The following is an 18,777-nucleotide window of genomic DNA, read 5'->3' as shown; positions in this document are numbered from 1 at the left end:
TTCAGAAGGTTTCATGAAGAAAGCACTATAATGTAAAGGCCAAGAATCTGTAAAGGTAAATTGCTGGGTTCAGTAGTATTTTTTTATATTGTGCAGTAACATCTCTGGACTAGGATTAAAATTGAATAATTAGGTTCTTAGAAAGATTTTGCTATCCATAAGAATTTAATATTACTGAATATTAAATTGAAGCAGAAATTATTAGGCCACATTGTATATTAATACTAATATTCTTTAGCATTTTTCCTCTAATTCACAGACTATCAGGGACTCTGTGATTTTACTAAGATTTGTATGTTCTTAAAGTGACTTATAGAAAACAAAATTTCTCAAGTCTTTTGTTTCTCTTTTTTTTCCATAGGGGTACCAAAGTCTGATCTCTTGCACACCAAATCATTAAGGGGCCATAAAGACTGCTTTGAAAAATACCATTTAATTGCAAACCAGGGTTGTCCTCGATCTAAGCTTTCAAAAAGTACTTATGAAGAAGTTAAAACCATTTTGAGTAAGAAGTTAAACTGGATTGTGCAGTATGCACAAAATAAGGATCTGGATTCAGATTCTGAATGTTCTAAAAACCCTCAGCATCATCTGTTTAATTTCAGGCATAAGCCAGAAGAAAAATTACTCCCACAGTTTGACTCCCAAGTACCAAAATATTCTGCAAAATGGATAGATGGAAGTGCAGGTGGCATCTCTAACTGTACACAAAGAATTTTGGAGCAGAGGGAAAATACAGACTTTGGACTTGCTATGTTACAAGATTCAGGTGCCACTTTATGTCATAACAGTGTTTTGTGGCCTCATAGTCACAACCAGGCACAGAAAAAAGAAGAGACAATCTCTAGTCCAGAGGCTAATGTCCAGACCCAGCATCCACATTACAGCAGAGAGGAATGTAAGTAAAATGGGGAGAAGAGTAAAAGTTGGGTGGTTTGGGATTTTTGTACATTTGTACAGATGTGTAATGGGTCAAGAATTTTGCTGTGGAATGGTAGATTTGGGAAACATTTTATTTAACAGGTTCACCTTAGCAAAAATGAGACATCTTAAAATTTTTCATTTACTGGGATTCTGTCTTCTAAGCATTGAAGGTAAGCAATTTCCATGTTTGTTTTGCCATTTAAAATGATTACACTAAATGGAATCAACAAACTGAATTGGAACATCTAGGACTCGTATAGTTTAGAAGTACAGCTTCGTCTATTGGCTAATACACATTGTCATGTTGCTGATCCCTGCAAGACTAATTGACTGGTGGTGGCATTTCATAAGCAAAAATCTGACATTTTACTAAAGGCCAAAGGTAATGTGTGCACTTATTGTAAAGTTAGAAAGGGTGACTCATTCTCTCTACATCTATTTCTACAAAAATTTACAGAAGCTGAGGTGATTTTAATTGTCTTGAAATCATGTTTTCAGAGTCAGAAGGGACCTCTGGTATCTTGTTATACAACTTCTTGATTCTAAATGTGAATTATTTAAGATTGTATATCTAGATAGACAAATTGATTTTTCAAACTGCAGGTTATAAACTGTGTAATGCTTAACAAAATAAGCTTAATGGGTAGTGACTAACACTTTTTAAAAACTGAAACAGAATAGGAGATATCAGAATTCATTGGACCTGCTACTATTTTTTGGTGAAACTTTTGTTTCATTGGAGGGTGGTGATATACTGGGAGTGATAAAAAATATGTTTCTGGCCAGGCACAATGGCTCACACCTATAATCCCAGCACTTTGGGAGGCCAAGGTGGGAGGATCACTGGAGCCCAGGAGTTCAAGACCAGCCTAAACAACACAGGGAGACCCCATCTCTACAAAAAATAAAAAAATTAGGTGTGGTGGCACACGCCTATGGTTCCAGCTCCTAGGGAGGCTGAGGTGGGAGGAATCACTTGAGCCCAGGGAGGTTGAGGCAACAGTGAGCCATTGATCGCACCACTGCACTCCCACCTGGGTGACAAAGTGAGACCCTGTCTCAAAAAAGAATAAAAATAAAATTTTCTTACCATGGGTTGTGGTCAGGGTTTGAAAGCTTCTACTCCACATTTAAGAGCGTTAATGGTTGAATACTGGAGTACTGCTGAATGTTGTGTTGGCAGTTAAGTGCTGATTTTTAAAAATAGGATATTGTGTTGGTGATGTAAGCAGCATGTTTTTCTAGGTTGTTGTGGTAATAGTGAATACATTTTCATGTTTCAGTGAATTCGATGACTCTTGGTGAGGTAGAGCAACTGAATGCAAAGCTCCTACAGCAAATCCAGGGTAAGAATCACTGTCAATGCTTTTTTGTGTGTGAAAAATTTTGACATAGAAAATCACCTATGATAGGACACCATTGGCTTTATCTACATTTAAATTTGGAAATGAGATATTCAAACCTGTTAGAGTTTTCAGAGCAAAAAGAATAAGAAAGAAACAACTTTCAGTTGCAGAAGAAATACATTTTTCCTTTTTTTTTTTTTTGCAACAGAATCTTGCTTTATCACCCTAGCTGGAGTGCAGTGGTGATCCTCCCGAGTAGCTGGGACTTAACTGTCATGGTGCGCCATTACACCCAGCTAATTTTCTATTTTTTATAGGGACGGGGTTTCATCATATTGTCCAGGCTGATCTTGAGCTCCTGGGCTGAAACAGCCCTCCTGCCTCAACCTCCCAAAGAGCTGGCATTATAGGTGTGAGCCACTGTGCCCGGCCACATTTTTCTTTTCTAAGTGAAAATGGAAACTCCAACCTCTTACTAACATTTTATTGACTACCCACCATTGCACCAGGCACTATGTGGGAGTCCTCCCAAAGAGTTCTTTAAGGCGTGTGATATTAGTCTTTTTTGTTAAATTATAAACAATTTCAAACATATATAAAAGTAGTGAGACTAGTATAGTGAACCCTTTAAGCCATCTTCACCAGCTTCAACTGTTACCAAAGGCATAATAATAATCTCTACTTGCATCCATTCCCATTGCACTACCCGTAGCATGGATTATTTTCAAACAAATCCTAGCTAACACATTGTTTTTTGTCCATAGATAGTTTAGGATTTCCTCTAAAAGATAACTTTTTAAAAAATAGTCACAGTCTCATTATCACACCATTTAAAGTTAATAATTCCTTAACATCATCAAGTATAATGCTAACACTAACAATTAATGTTCAGATTCCCCAGTTGTCTCCTTTTCAGTTTATTTCCTTTTAGATGAGAAAATTGTACTTCAGAGATGTTGCTTACAGAGATCATGCATCCAATCAGTAGCAGATCAAGGATTTAAACTCCAAAGCTTAACCACACAGCTTCTCAGAGTAATAAAAATAATCACAATAATAGTTGTAGTAGAAATGTATGAGTACTTTACAAATATGATCTCATTTAATTTTTACAGTAGCCTGGTGAAGTGCTTACTATCATTATTAATGTTACACAGAAAAGGAAATTGAAACCAAAAGTTGCTTGCCTAAGGCACGTAAGAGTAGGAACAAGGATTCAAAACTCTTGGTAGTCTGATTCCAAAGCCTCTTAGAAGGGGTTCCAGACCTGAATACTAACAGGCACTTCTTGTCCATAAGTCACATTATATACTAATTGAATCTGTTTATAGATTCTAATTGAGAAAAGTAGCTCAGCTACAGTAGCAACCACCATTTTTGCTGTGTATCTCTGTAGTCACTTGATGGAGAAGAGCCAAATTCCATTTGGCTATGTAAAGTATACAGATGCCTAGGATGATCAGAACTGATATGCTTTGTAGAGAACAGAACTGTTTCCTTGGTATCAAATCAGTTTCACTGTGACACTTTGCCCAATGCATAGATTTCAGTTAGAGTTCTTGAAATATAAATCATAGCACTGGCTTTCTGCATACTAAAAATGAAAGTTTTTAAATCTTTTACAGAAGTTTTTGAAGAGTTAACACACCAAGTGCAAGAAAAAGATTCTTTGGCCTCACAGCTCCATGTCCGCCACGTTGCCATCGAACAGCTTCTGAAGAACTATTCTAAGTTACCATGTTTGCAAGTAGGGCGAACAGGAATGAAGTCACACCTACCCATAAACAACTGACCTAAACAGACTTACTATGTATGCCCTGCCCTTTATTGGTCTCCCAGACATGCAAACTTTGAAGAGGTTTGAAGAAAGTTTTGGTCCTTTTTTTTATGGTCATTAAATTTGCTAAACAGAAGGCAGTATTTAACATCTTTGTCAAATAAAGCAGATCATTATACTCTAGTCTTCAAGGGCTAATCATTTTGGCTCATTTGGGGACTCTTTTTTCCCAGAATTACTAAACAAATTTTATCACATGTGACTACTTAAATATACTGTTACAGTGTCATTTTATTAAACATTTTAATGTAATTCACCTGTCAAAACAACAGATTAACTCCTTAGTCTAAACTACTAGAGATAATTTTTAAGAGGGAAATGGAATTCATATCACCTCTTATTTATTATGAGCAATATTTTAATATAAAAATTTTATATGTAAAAATGCTATTTTAGGTACTTTGCCATTCTCTTTATAAATGTGTATTTGAGTGGTTCTGTATATTTATTTACACTATCGTGTGAATATGTTCACCCATATTTCAGGTCACTGCATTTTATTCTCTTAATACAATGTTTTTACAATGGTTACCTTGCTTTCCAAAGATAAATGTATTTTGGATTAGAAATCTAGTTGAGTTGTTTTAATTTCTAATACCTCTTATAAAAGAGGAATTAATAACTTTTTAAAGCAGTATTCAAGTAAATAAAATACATTATTTTGTTTTCTAACAAAAGCAGTTCTTAGTTCAGGAAGAAAAGACTAATCTGGCTTCTATGTCAGTTTGTCTCCGTAGAAATGAAAGCCTCCTCTGCTTCTTTCATTATTAGCTTCACACCAATGACTGTGATGCATTAGAATTTGGACAGAGTAAGTCAAGCCTCACTTCCAATTCAAATATAATGTCTGTCTTCAAATTGAATGTGCTGTGAAATTGTTCTGTCTTTGAAAAAAAAAGTAAGATTATTTTGTGTGCCGCTTTGGGTAAAGTTTCAAAAATACTTAAACTGTCCAAATTGTATTATCACCATCATTGAACTTAGTGCTCAAAGAAAGCATTGTGAGGTATTTTTCTAAACTTTAGACTCTATGGAGAAATATAGGATTGCTTGACAGAAGAAAAGCAGAACTCCTAATTAAAAAAAAATAAGCCTATGTATTAAGAGAATGTTCTCGTAAGTTGCCTATGATGCTTCCAAAGAGTTTTTATCTAACAGATTGTCCCTAATAGCTAGATAAGTTTCAATAATGTATTATAGTAAAAGCTATAACCAATGTAGAATTAAAATGGGCTCTAAATTCTGTTTGTTTTTAACTCGTGTTTAGAATGTACTTATGAGGTAGATCCTTGCTTGAAAGTATCTGCAGAAAAGCCCAGTAACGTGGCAGCTTCATGCATAAAGATATAAATGACATTTGCCTTAAATTTGGCAGCCTACCCTGGCTTGGGTCAGATTTTGTTCTTGAACACAAGAAAGTATTTAAGCAAATAAACACTTCAATTTAATTGAAAACAACTTTTTGTAATGCTGACGTGTTAAATTGGCCTGAGGGTATTAATTGATATCTGTTGATTTTGTTTTGTTTTTCTTTGAAGTATAACATTACTTTTTGGAGGGAATTTTTGAAAGATGCTTTTGATTTCTCTCAATTCTTTAAGTCATGCAAAATGAATTTAAAATCCAGGGAGTATGGATGCATTGCCTTAGTTTTGATGAGCTTTAAATTAAATGTGTGCAATATCAAAATATTCAAACTTACAAGTTGGGTAAATACATTTCCTGATTAATATCTTAGTGCTTAATTGTTCCCACATTTTCAAATTTGACTTTACTCTTTTTTGGCGTAATTCAGTAAGATTGTTACCAGCCAGTGTGTTTGCACACATTTGGGTTTGTGTTTAGATGAGTTAGGGACAGTCATAAAAGTTGGGGATATGTTGCATTTGATATCAGTAGTAGCATATTTCCAGGATATGAGCCATAAGTTGCAGTCCTGAATACAACAGTGTTATCCAAAGAAAGGAGTTTTCTGACAAATACATAGCTTTACTAATGGGTATGGAACAAGTGGATGAAAGTGTGCATGTGCTAAGGTCTTAAGTGGGACTCTGATTTATTCCATTTAGATATTTCTACTTAAGCTCTAAAAAGGAGAGGTGCTCTTAAAAACTTTGTGGTGCTGGTACTCACACTACTTTATTTGGATGAGTTCCTAGTAAAAAAATTTTTGTTGAAGTATTTTGCACAGCAGTTTATCCAAATATTTGGTAAACTTATAATTTAGTCCTATGTTAGTTTTGTTAGTTTTCTTAATCAAATATGCAATTACTGTATATGCAAATATAAGTATCAGGTACAGAGTTGAGTTCTAACGAGAACATGAAATATCACAAATATTGTTTTCCACACTTGGCTATTCTCTACAGTTGTTAGTAATTTTTGAGAATGTTTTGAAGCATATCTCATGTAATACTGTTTAAAAAGTGGCAAAACAGACTGCCAGTCATCCATTACTAGATTTTCAGAGCTTATATGATTAAGGGGAGTGAGATAAGACTAATCTTTTTCACGTTCAGTTTTATAATTTGACACGTTAAATTGAGTTTTAAAAATTAGAAAAGTGTTTTTGACCACACAGGTTGTTCTCTTTAAAGTTCAGCCTTATAATGAAGCTAAAAATCAATTATATTTTACTTTGAGATTATCATCTTATCCTTTGATCCTCATATTAATATCTAAATTAGTCTTTTTTAAAAGGCATGCACTTGAGACTCCAGTAATAGATGATTCAGGCAGCAGAATAGTGTTTTGTTGTGTCGTTGACTATGCACAATGGTGGAGCAAAGACACGTTCTTAGTTTTTCAAAATACATGTTCATTTTACCACAAAGTGCCCATTTTTATATACATTTAAGGATTTTTTTTTAATGTCAAGTTCATGTTAGTGATTTCAGAAATATAGTCAAAATATATAGTCAAATACATCTTGACAGGTATCTTGAGATTTGGTTTTTCATTTTACCATATTCTTTATGACTGAAAATAGTTTTGTGTTTTCTTTATGTTGTTTATATATTTTTTTACCTTAGTGTTTACACTGGTAAGGCTTGTTAGTCCATTTTTGTAGTTTTTTTAAAGTAAGCTTTTAGATCTATTTGTGTTTTAATGTTTCCCAGTTTGGGTTTTGTTTTGTTTTGGAAGAATCTGCTTTCATTATTAAATTATAAAATGTAAATGCTCTAAAGTAGGAATTTTTAAAGAGTAAATTATTTGTGTAGCTTATTAGGAGGTTCAGGTTAGTGACCATAAATAAAGTGGGTTACTTGTACATGAAAATTTTAAATGGTACCATGTAAAATTCTTGTATCGTCACTCTTTCTGATGTTTGCCAGTTCATTTACTGACAAATGTTGTTACTAAGTGCTTATTAAGAAGTGTAATACGCTATAAAAAAATGTTAATACTTTTTGTTCAGATGTAAAGCAAAGATAATTGAGGCCGTTTCAGTGTATGATTGTATTTTTAACTTTACGTTGGTGGGAGTAACTATTTGAGGAAATTTGTGGTGAAAATTAGTAAGAGATAGAACCCCCAACAGTTTATTCTTACCAAGTAAAGTTTTGTGGTCATGGGGCAGGGAAGAGTTTATTTACCAGAATACCAGAGCCCTCACACAAAATAAAGGTAACTTGGAGGAGGGTTATAATGCTTGCATCTCAGTATTTTCATTTCACTTCATCCTTTCATAATTGCCCATATTATGGTGCAGTCTAACCTATTAAGCAACTTTTGGCTATAGTAACATTGATATGAACCATATTATATCAAGTCTCCAAAACATCTAGTTTGTAACATGCACTTTCCCCGTTCTTTTTAGTTTGAGTCCACATTACTAATACATTTTAATAATATTTAATTATTTCACAATTTTAAGTTTACCAAAGTAAACAAAAAATCATGAAGATGAGTATTGCCCTCTCCCAAAAAAGGTTTAAAGATGAGTTGAACTTCCCTCAACTACACCTAAAGCAAAGGGGAATTTTAGTAAGTGTGTGTACCTTGTTTCTTTCAGACACATCTAGTATGTTTTTCTTTCACCATACCTCCAAAAGAGGCAATTTAGAAAGTATTAAGTAGTAACTTTTGTTCAATTCCATTTTTTGTGTGTGTGTGTGTGTGTGTGTGTGTGTGTGTGTGTGTGTTAACCTTGCTTTAAAACAGTAGCATATACTTTGGTCATTGAACTTAGTCTCTCTGGTGTTAGAAATTTACTTTACAAAATTGTGTTAAGACTTTTGGAAAAAGAAAATGAAACTGCTGTGGTAAAAACCAAGTTTGTTTCAAAAAAGTATTTAGACAATTATTTGGCTGTTATATTTTCTTTGAAAACTGCAATAATTTATATATTTGTATTGCTCTGCTTGGGAAGTGTATATATGCTTGTCTACTATTTTTAATTTTACAACAATAAAATAAGTATTTTGTTATCTGCTAGCTTGAGTGGATGCTTTGAAAAGTAGCTATATTTTTTTAAATAGTGGGTCTATATGAAGGGTTTTGCTTTGCAGGTTTAGGGAGTCTATAAATGATCTTATCTGACAATTTCTTGTAATAATCTTACCTTATCTCTGATACTTAATATTCTCTGTCTCCCAACAATACAGAAGCAGGAAATAAGATGCCTGTGACTTACTAGATGTGTATGCAATTTTTTTAATTGGGGTGTAATTAATATATATATAGTAAGCACACAAGCATTTTACTGTATTGTTTGAGTTTTAACAAATATATGCAGCTGTAGAACCATCATTCCCTTTGGTTCCCTTCACAGTCACTTCACTTTCCATTTCCCTTCCACTGATTGTCCTGATCCTTTTTTTTTTGAGATGAGAGTCTCACTCTTGTCCAGGCTGGAGTGCAGTGGCACGATTTCAACTCACTGCAACCTCCACCTCCCATGTTCAAGCGATTCTCCTGCCTCATCCTCCTGAGTAGCTAGGATTACAGGTGCAGACCACCATGCCCGGCTAACTTTTGCATTTTTACTAGAGACGGGGTTTTGCCTTGTTGCCCAGGCTGGTCTTGAACTCCCGACCTCAGGTGATCTGCCTGCCTCAGCCTCCCAAAGTGCTGGGATTACAGGTGTGAGCCACTGCACCTGGCCTGATTGTTCTGTCTTTATTACTGTACTTTGCATTTGCCTGCATTAAAAACTTTACATAAATGTAGTGATACAGCATATGTTCTTTTGCTCCAGGCTTTTTTCATTCCACTGGATGTTCTTAAAATTCATCCATGTTAGCTCAAAGATCAGTAATAGTTCATAGTTCATTTCCTTTTTTTTTTTTTTTTGGCTGACTACTGCTCCTTTGTATGAATATATCATAATTTAATTATACACCTGTTGATGGACATTTGAGTTGTTTTTAGTTTGGGGCTTATATGAATATGAATATTTTTAAATCGGCTTTAAAAAATATTAGAATAGGAATACAACAAAATATTCAAGGTCACTTTTAGTTAGCATGATGAATCTGAATACTACATTACCAGTTTTTTTTCCACAAATGATTTTTAAAGTCATTTATATGATGCTTTTATGGCAACAAGCAGTTTAAAACTAGGAAACAGATGATTTTACAAAAGATCAGAGGCAAATTACAAAATAAGGATTGCTGGAGAATTGAAACATTTCGTGGGGTACTAGAAGAATCTGTCATTTTGAAAGTTTCTTCAAAGTCTAATAGTCATACTGCTTTGTTTTTCAGGAGAGGAAATGGAGACCAAGAGTCTGGTTTGGAAAGAGTACCAGACTACAAATGAAGTTCTCCTGTTTAGCTTTAACTAAGTGACATTAAGAGAAATTGTAACTTTTCTAAGCCTGAATTTGTTAGGCTTTGCTCATGCTCAGTTTCCCAGCCTTCTTGGGAATTTTCAAACTATTTGTAAAATGGTTTGCTCTCCCCTAATTTTTAATGTCATCATAGGACCAGAAATTCTTTGCAGGTGTCTTAGAGGCTGCCAAGTCATACGTGGATGATGGATAGAATAGGAAGGGGAGCTGCAGGCAGAACAAGGCCTGTTTTATATATTGATACTCTAAATTCATAAAAAGCTGTTCGAAAGGTTTTGCTTTTAGAATCTGATAAAAGTGATGCATTGGATCCTTGCAAGTTTATGTCTTTGGGTTTTATTTTCTATTTTTGATTTTGGTTTTGTGGTTTTTTGCTGTTCTTCCACATCTGAATCCCTTTCTAGTGTTTGGATGGCACAAGTCACCACCTCTAGAAGCAAAAACTTCAACCTCCTGTGTATCTGAGGCACCTTGCCTTGACTGGTAAAGCAAAGAAAACTGGATAGGAGAAGGCCTGTGTTGAGGGCATCAATGGCTAACTGTCAGCAGGGACAACAGCCATTATCCCATATCCAGTAAGTACAACAGGTAAGTTCCTGACATCTGGTGTTTGAATAGCCATTGCCTTGTGTACATTAGACTGTGATCCTAGTAGTTGATTACATCACCGTTGTTCCTGCGTGGTTTCCCAGCCTTCTGGGTGATCTCTCCCCATTGAATAAATTCCTTTATAGCCTAAGTCAACTAGTTGCTTTCTCTAGCTTGCAACTCAGAACTCTTGTTAAACCTAACCTCTTCCACTGGGTCTATGTCCTGTGTTCTACTCTGAGATCTTATGAAATTCATTTCCAGAGGTGAACTGCTAAGAGCCAATGCATATCTAAACTAACCCTCAGCCACATGGGCTGCCTTTTGAGTCAAGTGAATCTGATGGGAAGATTCTGAAGAGAAATTAAACCTCTTGGTAATGCAGATGTCAGTTTTCCTGTTAAGAATGTGCTTTAGGATAGGCACGTTGGCGCATGCCTATAATCCCAGCACTTTGGGAGGCCAAGGCCGGTAGATTGCTTCAGTCCAGGAGTTTGAGACCAGCCTGGGCGATGTAGCAAGACTCTGTATGTACAAAAAATATAAAAATTAGCCTGGCATGGTGGCATAGGCCTGTAGTCCCAGCTACTTGGTGGGGCAGAGACTGAGGTGGGAGGATTGCTTGAGCCCGGGAGGTCAAGGCTGCAGTGAGCCGTGATTGTGCCACTGCAGTCTAGCCTGAGTGACAGAGCAAGACCTTGTCTCAAAAAAAAAAAAAAAAAAAAAAAAGAGAAAAAAAGGAAACCACTGCTCCAAACCATAAACTGCCCCAGAATTTACTTACCAAAAGATGTGGTAATGCTACCTTCCTGCTAAGAGACCTTTCTAGATTATCACTGCCTACAAAATAAAAGCCAGTCCCCACAGTTTAGCATTTAAAGCCTTCACCATTTGGCATCCACTTATTTTCCATTTTAAATCTTTCATCAATTTTCAGATTTCGTTATGTTGCCAGAAACTCCACCAAGCCCTGTAAGTCTTTGGGTCTAAGGGATATAAAAGCCAACAAGACTCTGTTGGTCAAATGGAAAGTATTCTGCCAAGAGATTGAAAGAATAAGGATTGAATAATGTTCATTGTATTTAGCAACCAGAAATTCATGGAGTACAGTTTTAATGGACCTGTGGGGACAAAAGTAGGTCACAACAGATTGTTACATGGATGCAAGGTAGTACCATGATTTGAATGTGTTCCCTGAAGTTCATGTGTTCCCTGAAGTTCATGTGTTGGAAACTTAATCCCAAAAGCAACAGCATCGAGAGGTGGAGTCTACTAAGAGGTGATTAAGTCATGAAGACTCTGTCCTCACGGATGAATTAATGTTATGGACAGAGTGGGTTAGTTATCATGAGAGTACCTTTGTTATAAAAGCAAGTTCAGCCCCCTCTTGTTTGCTTGCTCACATCCTCTTTTGCATGAAGTCTTGCTGTCTTGCCAGATGCTATCACCATGCCCTTGGACTTCCCAACCTCCAGGACTATAAGCCAAATCAATAACTATTATTAATTATCCATTCTGTAGTACTCTGTTATAGCAACATAAAATAGACTAAGACAGGTAGGATAGTGGATTTGAGGTATGATGTCTTTAAAATTTTATGAAGTGAAGTTGAGGCAAAGAGGATGTTGGGTCCAAGGTTTTTTTTTAAGGTTGGGAAGTACTTGAACATGAATAAATACTAAGAGGACAGAGCCAGTAGAAAGGCTAATGATAGAGAGTTAGCAATAATCAAAGGAGCCCAGTTTGAAGACACAGAACAGAGTATCACACCGAGAATGACTTGTCTTTGAAAAGGTTTAGGATTACCTCAGGTTTTGACACTAGAGAGAAGGTAAAACTACAGATGAACGTATTTGAATCAGATTTGTTGGAGAGTAAGTTGAGAAAGTACTTAAATGGCTGCCTGTATTTTCTATGAGAAAGACGAAAAAGATAATGGGGTCAGAGACTCAAGGGAAGTGGTAAAGTGCTGAATAGCTACTACTTGAGGAATGAGAAGGGTCCTGACCATCAGAGGAGGGGTTTAGAAGAGGTGGAAATGAGGAACCATGACTCACCATTGGATAAGGTTGCCTGAATTTGCTTTCTGATTTTGTTGCTGTAAAGAAGAGGTGCTTAGAAGAGTGAAAATGAGCGACCATGACCGTTTAGAAGAGGTGGAAATGAGGGACCATGACTCACCATTGGCTGAGGTGGTCAGAATTTGCATTTGGATTTTATTGCTGTAAAGAACAAGAGGGAGTATTTTTGAAATGGGAGTAAACTAAACTGAAAGCACTACTGAAAATAGATTAGAATCTGAAACTGAGATAAATTTATGGCTCAAAAAGAAAATTTACAAAACCAGTAGATGAAATTTCTGGTGTGGGATAGATGAGAAATATGAAAAGCTACTGCAAATGGCATGTGGGAAAAATATGAATACTATAGTCTTTACTTAGTTTTTTCAAGCAATAATTTTATTTGTTCTCTCAGTATTTGGTGCGATGGCAAGGGTGGACTAAGACTCTGTTGTGAAAACCAAGCCCTTATAGGTCAGTTGGTATCAAGCTTCACCAGAGGGAAGTCAAGAAATCTTTAACCTAGATGAGAAGAGGCTTATAAGAGGATGGTCAGTACAAGGTACAGAATGTAGAAGAAAACCATAGCATAGCTAACGCAAGAGTTTCAGATCTGTAACTTCAAAGCAAAGAAAATGCAGTGTGAATAGAGAAAGGCTAGTCTAGAGGAAAGAGGCAACTGAACTGAAAAGTGATTAAGGCACAAGAGGAAGTTGTAATGAGCAAGATGATTGCTAAACCGACATGCAGGAACTTCTCTTCTAATCTGCTACAACTAAGCACCTCTTTACCTCTCTTAGCCTCTGTTTTCTCATCTGTAAAAAATGAAATTGAACTTTATGATCTTTAGGGAACCTTCCAGCTCTGACATTCTACAAGTGTAATGAATTTTAAGAAACCTACAATGGAAAATCTCCCAAGCCCCTGTATGAACAGCAGAACTGAGCTGAAAGGGCACAAAGAAAATGTGGTTTCATTTTAAGAGGAAACTGTGAGGTGCTGTTATAGCAAGCTATTTCTGTGATCACCTGTGACAAAAGAGAAAAGAGAGCTGAGTCAGCCTGGCTCCTATTATAAGCAGCTACACAGTCGTCTGCATACTGTTTAAGAGCATCTATGTTGTAGAAAGAAAAAGAGGCCTATATATTTTGGCATCTTGTTACTCTCTCACATTCCATATCAGGGGGAACTATTGGGAGAGAATGTTCTCTTAGGAGTAACAGTGGGATAGTTCTCCCACACAATCAGAAGTTGGGTCACCTCCAGTACAGTTCCTGAAGGCTGGCTCCTGTGTGTGGAAAATGAGACACGTAAAGGCAATGTGGTAAGCTAGTTAATAGGATAGAATTTATTCATCAATAAAATTGTTCTTTGTTCTGAGATTATGTCTTTCCTATGGGAATAGTAAATTTTTCTTTCTTTCATGAAGTGATGACAATAGATGGTAGATTTTCATTTTTGTTTATTTGTTTAGTTTTCAGTCCTTACTTGGTGAAATTAAAACCACAATCTTGTATTGGTCTATTAGTCAGGGTTCTCCAGAGACACAAAACAAAGTATGTATATATGTGGAGAGAGAAAGATTGGTTTAATTCCCTAAACCAGCTCTGGGGGCTGACAAGTCTGAAACCTGCAGGGCAGGCTGGATGGGTGGAAACTCTGAGAGTTGATGCTGCAGTCTTGAGTCTGAAGGCAGATCAGAGGCAGAATTCCTTGCTCTTCAGGGGACTTCAGTCTTTTCAGACCTTCGACTGATAGGACAAGGCCCACCCACATTACAGAGAGTAATCTGCTTTACTCAAAGCCTACTGATTTAAATGTTAATCATATCTAAAAACTACTTTCAAAGCAACACCTAGACTGGTTTTGACAAAACAACTGGGCATCGTATTTTCCATTTTATTTCAATTTTATTTTAATACTCCATGAATTTGACAAGTCTGGAAACCATGAATCTGGCATTATTTTATCCAAACAGTTGTCTCTGAGCAGCACAATCCAATCCTAAATCCTCTACTTGGGTCATCACAATCGCCAAAGAAAGAAGTGCATGTAAGAAGCTCTTAAACTATTCTGAAGTTTTCCATGTATTCTAAAAGGGTTAAAGGAACAGCGTATTATTTTTTAGAATAATCCTTTGCGTAACAAAAATACAAGTTATTTCATTTGTGGTGTTATTTTTTCCTCTTAATCTAGTGTTCAATCAAATTATTTGAAGACTGAGTGTCATACAAAAAGTAAAAGATTCAATGCCTCTAATAATTCAATATCCAATAATTTTAGATAAATTATTAAAGAGAGTGTTAGAATGTTGAATATTTGGTTTGTTCCTCTCTTATTCTCCTTGCTCTCTCCCTCTGTACCCCACAAACACCTACCCAGAAAGTCATCTTGTATAAGAGAAGGATCCTCCTGAATCCCATCTACCACCAACCCACAGCATATGTTTCCTTGAAAAAATTTAAATAGCCCAGCTATTGGAAGAGCTCTAGCGTTCCCCAAGACTAACTGGGTAAATAACCAAGTTGCTGGCCATCTTGCTGTGGACAAGCTTGTTCCTTTTTGTCCTGATCAGATAGCTCTGAAACTAGAAAAGACAGCACCTGGGCCTCCTGCTAAGTTTCTCTTCACTGTTCCTGCCTACTGCTTCTCACAAAAGCCCCAGAAAAATGTGGGGACCCAGTGAACTGCTGTTGCCTTATAGAGACAATGGGGCACCTCCCTTGCTTAAAAGAAAATGCAGAGGGACTTGAGCTAGTGACATGCAAAACCACATTTCCTTTGCTGCCTCCATCTCTTCTCATCTTCATACCTGTGTGAATAAAGTATGGGGAAATAGACTCACATCTTGCAGGACTACACTGCTTTTCATCAAAGTACGGAAGAAATTTCTATCCCAGATGGACACAGATTGGTCTCATCTCAGATGACAAAGTGAACCAGCATGTGAGATATATAAATATCACAGGAAAGTACTAAAAATGTAGAGCTAGAGGGACCTTCAGGAGTCTTGTAGCTTTTATTTGATTTGATTTGGTTTGGTTTGGTTTTAGCAGAGGTCTTTGTTTTAAAAAAAAATCCTTCAAGAATTATGTGAAATGTATAGGAAATAGAGCTGCTGCTGTTCTGCTCGAAAGACAATGAAGATTATTCGACCAAAGTCCCCTTTGTATCCCTCTCAGTCACAATCCCCTAGTTTCCCAAACCTTCTATCATGAGCCTCTGAGGCAGCTATGAGAGACCAGCAGGCCCCTGGCTACCTGCAAAGCACCTTTTAGAAACTGCTTGTCTACTCTAATACCTTTAGGTGGCCTAAGTCAGTTAAGAAACTTCCAAACATTCTATACCTTGTTAGCCACAGAGGCAAAAACAAGCACCAAATCTCCTGATTCCATTTCCAAAGCTCCCATGACCTGATACCACTTCTTATTTTTATTACACAAGATCTTCTTTCTAATGGAATAGTAAGCTATTTCTCCACAGTCTGCTGGACCACAGAAACAGCCAGGAGAGGACTACACAGTTGGAAAAGAATAGGCAGCACAAGTTTTCTAGGGAATCCAGAAGTAGCTTAGATGTCTTCATCCTGAAAGTCAACCAAGATAGACTGTGGGAAGAGTAATAGCAGTAGAACTTGCATAACAAATGCTGCTTCACGTCAAAAAGCCAGTTTCAGCAAAATTTGTTTATAGGAAATTTCAAAGCTTACACACGTCTATTGCGATTACCTGGTGCGGGGTGGGGGAAATCGCTTACCCTCCTGCTCCTGACTAGATCTTCAAAGTAAAGCAGCTCAAATTATATATTGTAGTCATACGTTCAAGGGCCTGTGGATACTGTGTGGCTAGGATTTTCTTGTCAACAAAAGAAAATCACAGCAATGTGTACAAAAGCCCCCAGATGTCCCTTATCATATTAGCATCTCTTGTGCAGAAATATATTTTTTGGCACCATATCCTGGAACCAAAGAGAAGGCTACGGTAAATGGAATGGCAGATAAGCTCATAAGAAGCCAAATTCCAATCTCATACCTGAACGAATTTGAAATGGAAGCTCACTTAGATACAAAGAATTTTAGAACAAGATCTGAAACTCAGTTAAGTAGCCCTCTTAGTCATCACCACTAACTTGGTGCTCATTACAAGTAAAAGGAGGACTTATCCAATTACCAGTGCTTGGTTTCCTGTTGTGCTAATGAACAGGAAAACAGACTACCGCTAAGAAAGAATTCATGCCTGTGAGCAGCCTGCGGCTTAGCCACATGTTCTGGGTATGCTGAATTGTTCTGATCAGTCAACTTGGGTAAAATCTCATTACTGGTAGATGCCAGAAATAGCACCAGCAAAATCCCCTAAGAAAACCCCAGAATGGAGTTTATGCTATTCCTTCCCCTTTCCTTCTGGAACAATTCCATCCTAGAGCTATCAGGTGCAACAAGCAAGGTTAGGGTTAATCCTCATTCACAGGGGCATGGTGAGGTGTGTTTGAGCTGGAGCAAACCAGGAGGGCCTAGCATGGGGTGGGTGGGGAGGTCTGACGCAGGCTGTCAGATCTAGAGTGGGAGGAGGAGGGCACCCATGGGGACAGCAGGGAGCAGGAGATTGGGGGTGGGGTGCCAGAGTCTCAGTGGGCGGAGGAAGCATCAGCAGGGGGAAAGGTTATAAACAAAAACGAGGCAGATGTCTCAATTAGTAGAGGTTTATTAAGCCAAAGTTTGAGGATGACCCAGGAAAAACACAAGTCACAGGAGCATCTGTAACCTGGGCTTTCCGAAGAGGGTTTGGGGAACTCATTACTTAAGGGGAAAAAGCAAGCGGTGGGGCGGGGGGAAGGGAAGGAGGGTAGGCAGTGAAACAAATAGTTACATCCTTGTGAGGCCTAAACTAGCACTAAAGGAATCTATGTTTTACATAAAAGAAGGTGAACATTTGAAAAGAGAAAGTAAAGAGTCAATTATGCATCCATCTCAGAGTAGGCACAGGAGTGGTTCATGTCTTGTACTTGTTCTGTACCTTGGAAGATAAGCTCGTAATTGACATGGTCAGGGTGAGATTTAACAGAACTCGGTTTTAGGAGTTAAACTTAGGTGGCAGAACCAAGGTTACAATTGGCATGTGTTGATTTTATAGGGGAATATGTATCCTGAAAGATTTTGGAGCTAACGGAATTTCCTTGAGAGCAATCTGTGAAGGGGGCCATCTGGGGATGTATATGGCCTTTTGCCATGTTGGGAACCTGGCTTACATACAATGTTATGACACAGAATTGTGAAATGACAGCTATCTGTTTGAGGAAGAAGGAAGGCAATATTTGCATGACTCAGTTCCCAGGCTTACTTTCCTTTTGGCATAGTGGGTTTGAGGTCCCAAGATTCTGATTTCTTTTATAGGGACAAAGTGGCAACACAGGGTTGGTTATATAGGAAGGAATTTAAATAAGTAAATATATTAAGAATTTGGGCAGTTCGGTTTCTCATTCCTCAAAGAGTTACAAATATGAAAGAAGAGAACCAGAATGAACCCTATGAGTCTGGTTGCAATTGAAGATAATGGGGTAAATGCATGATTTTCAATACATAGATAAGATACAAATCTAGATACACACAGATGTAAATGCACCTTTGTGCTTGGCCATTGAGAAGGGGGTCTGGGAGAGTGACCCCCAACAAAAGTGATGAGTAACAACTAGAACCCAAATACTGCTTTCTCAAAACTGTTCTCCACTAAATCAGGGCCCCTTTTGGAGAAACGATTGACTTTGGGGTACAAGATAAGTTGAATATATTTTTGTTCCAGAAAGTACAGAAATACTAAAAAAAGATGGGGACATGTCAAAATAACAGAGAACTATATTGAAGGAGTCCCCACTAGCCAAATCAGAGGCAATGTAAGCACCCAAATACTTAGTGAATCCATTGAATAAAATAGGAAAATCTGTGTGATGAAATGAATACATAAATTGAGTTTTTCATAAGAGATGAACTATTTACATAATCTCAAAATACATCCTTCCAAATAATTATTAATTACAAAAGGGAAAGAATTACTTTTTGGTGGAGAAGCCTAACAGACTCGACTCTAATCAAGTGATCAAAGTTGATGTTAGGCAGTGAGGATGAGGACGGGGTAAGAAAAGATGTGAGACTGCTAAATATTTTCCTTAAGAAAATACAATTTGGGCTGGGCATGGTGGCTCATGCCTGTAATCCCAGCACTTTGGGAGGCC

The 18,777-nt window shown here is 37.1% G+C and overlaps 1 protein-coding gene across 7 annotated transcripts in view; it reads left to right on the top strand.

Annotated features, from left to right (window-relative positions):
* Nucleotides 1-8,544, top strand: part of C22H21orf91 (chromosome 22 C21orf91 homolog) — a 30,766-nt gene extending 22,222 nt beyond the window's left edge. For 5 of the 7 annotated variants that reach the window (XM_054468637.2, XM_054468635.2, XM_054468633.2 and 2 more), the window contains exons 3-5: nucleotides 362-898; nucleotides 2,208-2,270; nucleotides 3,896-8,544. In XM_054468637.2, coding sequence (XP_054324612.1) covers nucleotides 362-898; nucleotides 2,208-2,270; nucleotides 3,896-4,062 — 767 coding nt within the window. In that variant the 3' untranslated portion in view covers nucleotides 4,063-8,544. The remainder of the gene's footprint in view (nucleotides 1-361; nucleotides 899-2,207; nucleotides 2,271-3,895) is intronic. The other 2 variants (XM_054468640.2, XM_054468638.2) reach the window with 1 other exon arrangement.
* The last annotated feature ends 10,233 nt before the right edge of the window (nucleotides 8,545-18,777 follow it).

This window comes from Pongo pygmaeus, chromosome 22 (assembly GCF_028885625.2).
Source record: "Pongo pygmaeus isolate AG05252 chromosome 22, NHGRI_mPonPyg2-v2.0_pri, whole genome shotgun sequence".
NCBI lineage: Eukaryota > Metazoa > Chordata > Mammalia > Primates > Hominidae > Pongo > Pongo pygmaeus.
The sequence above is the reverse complement of the archived record's forward strand: the minus strand, read 5'-3'. Positions and strand labels throughout refer to the sequence as shown.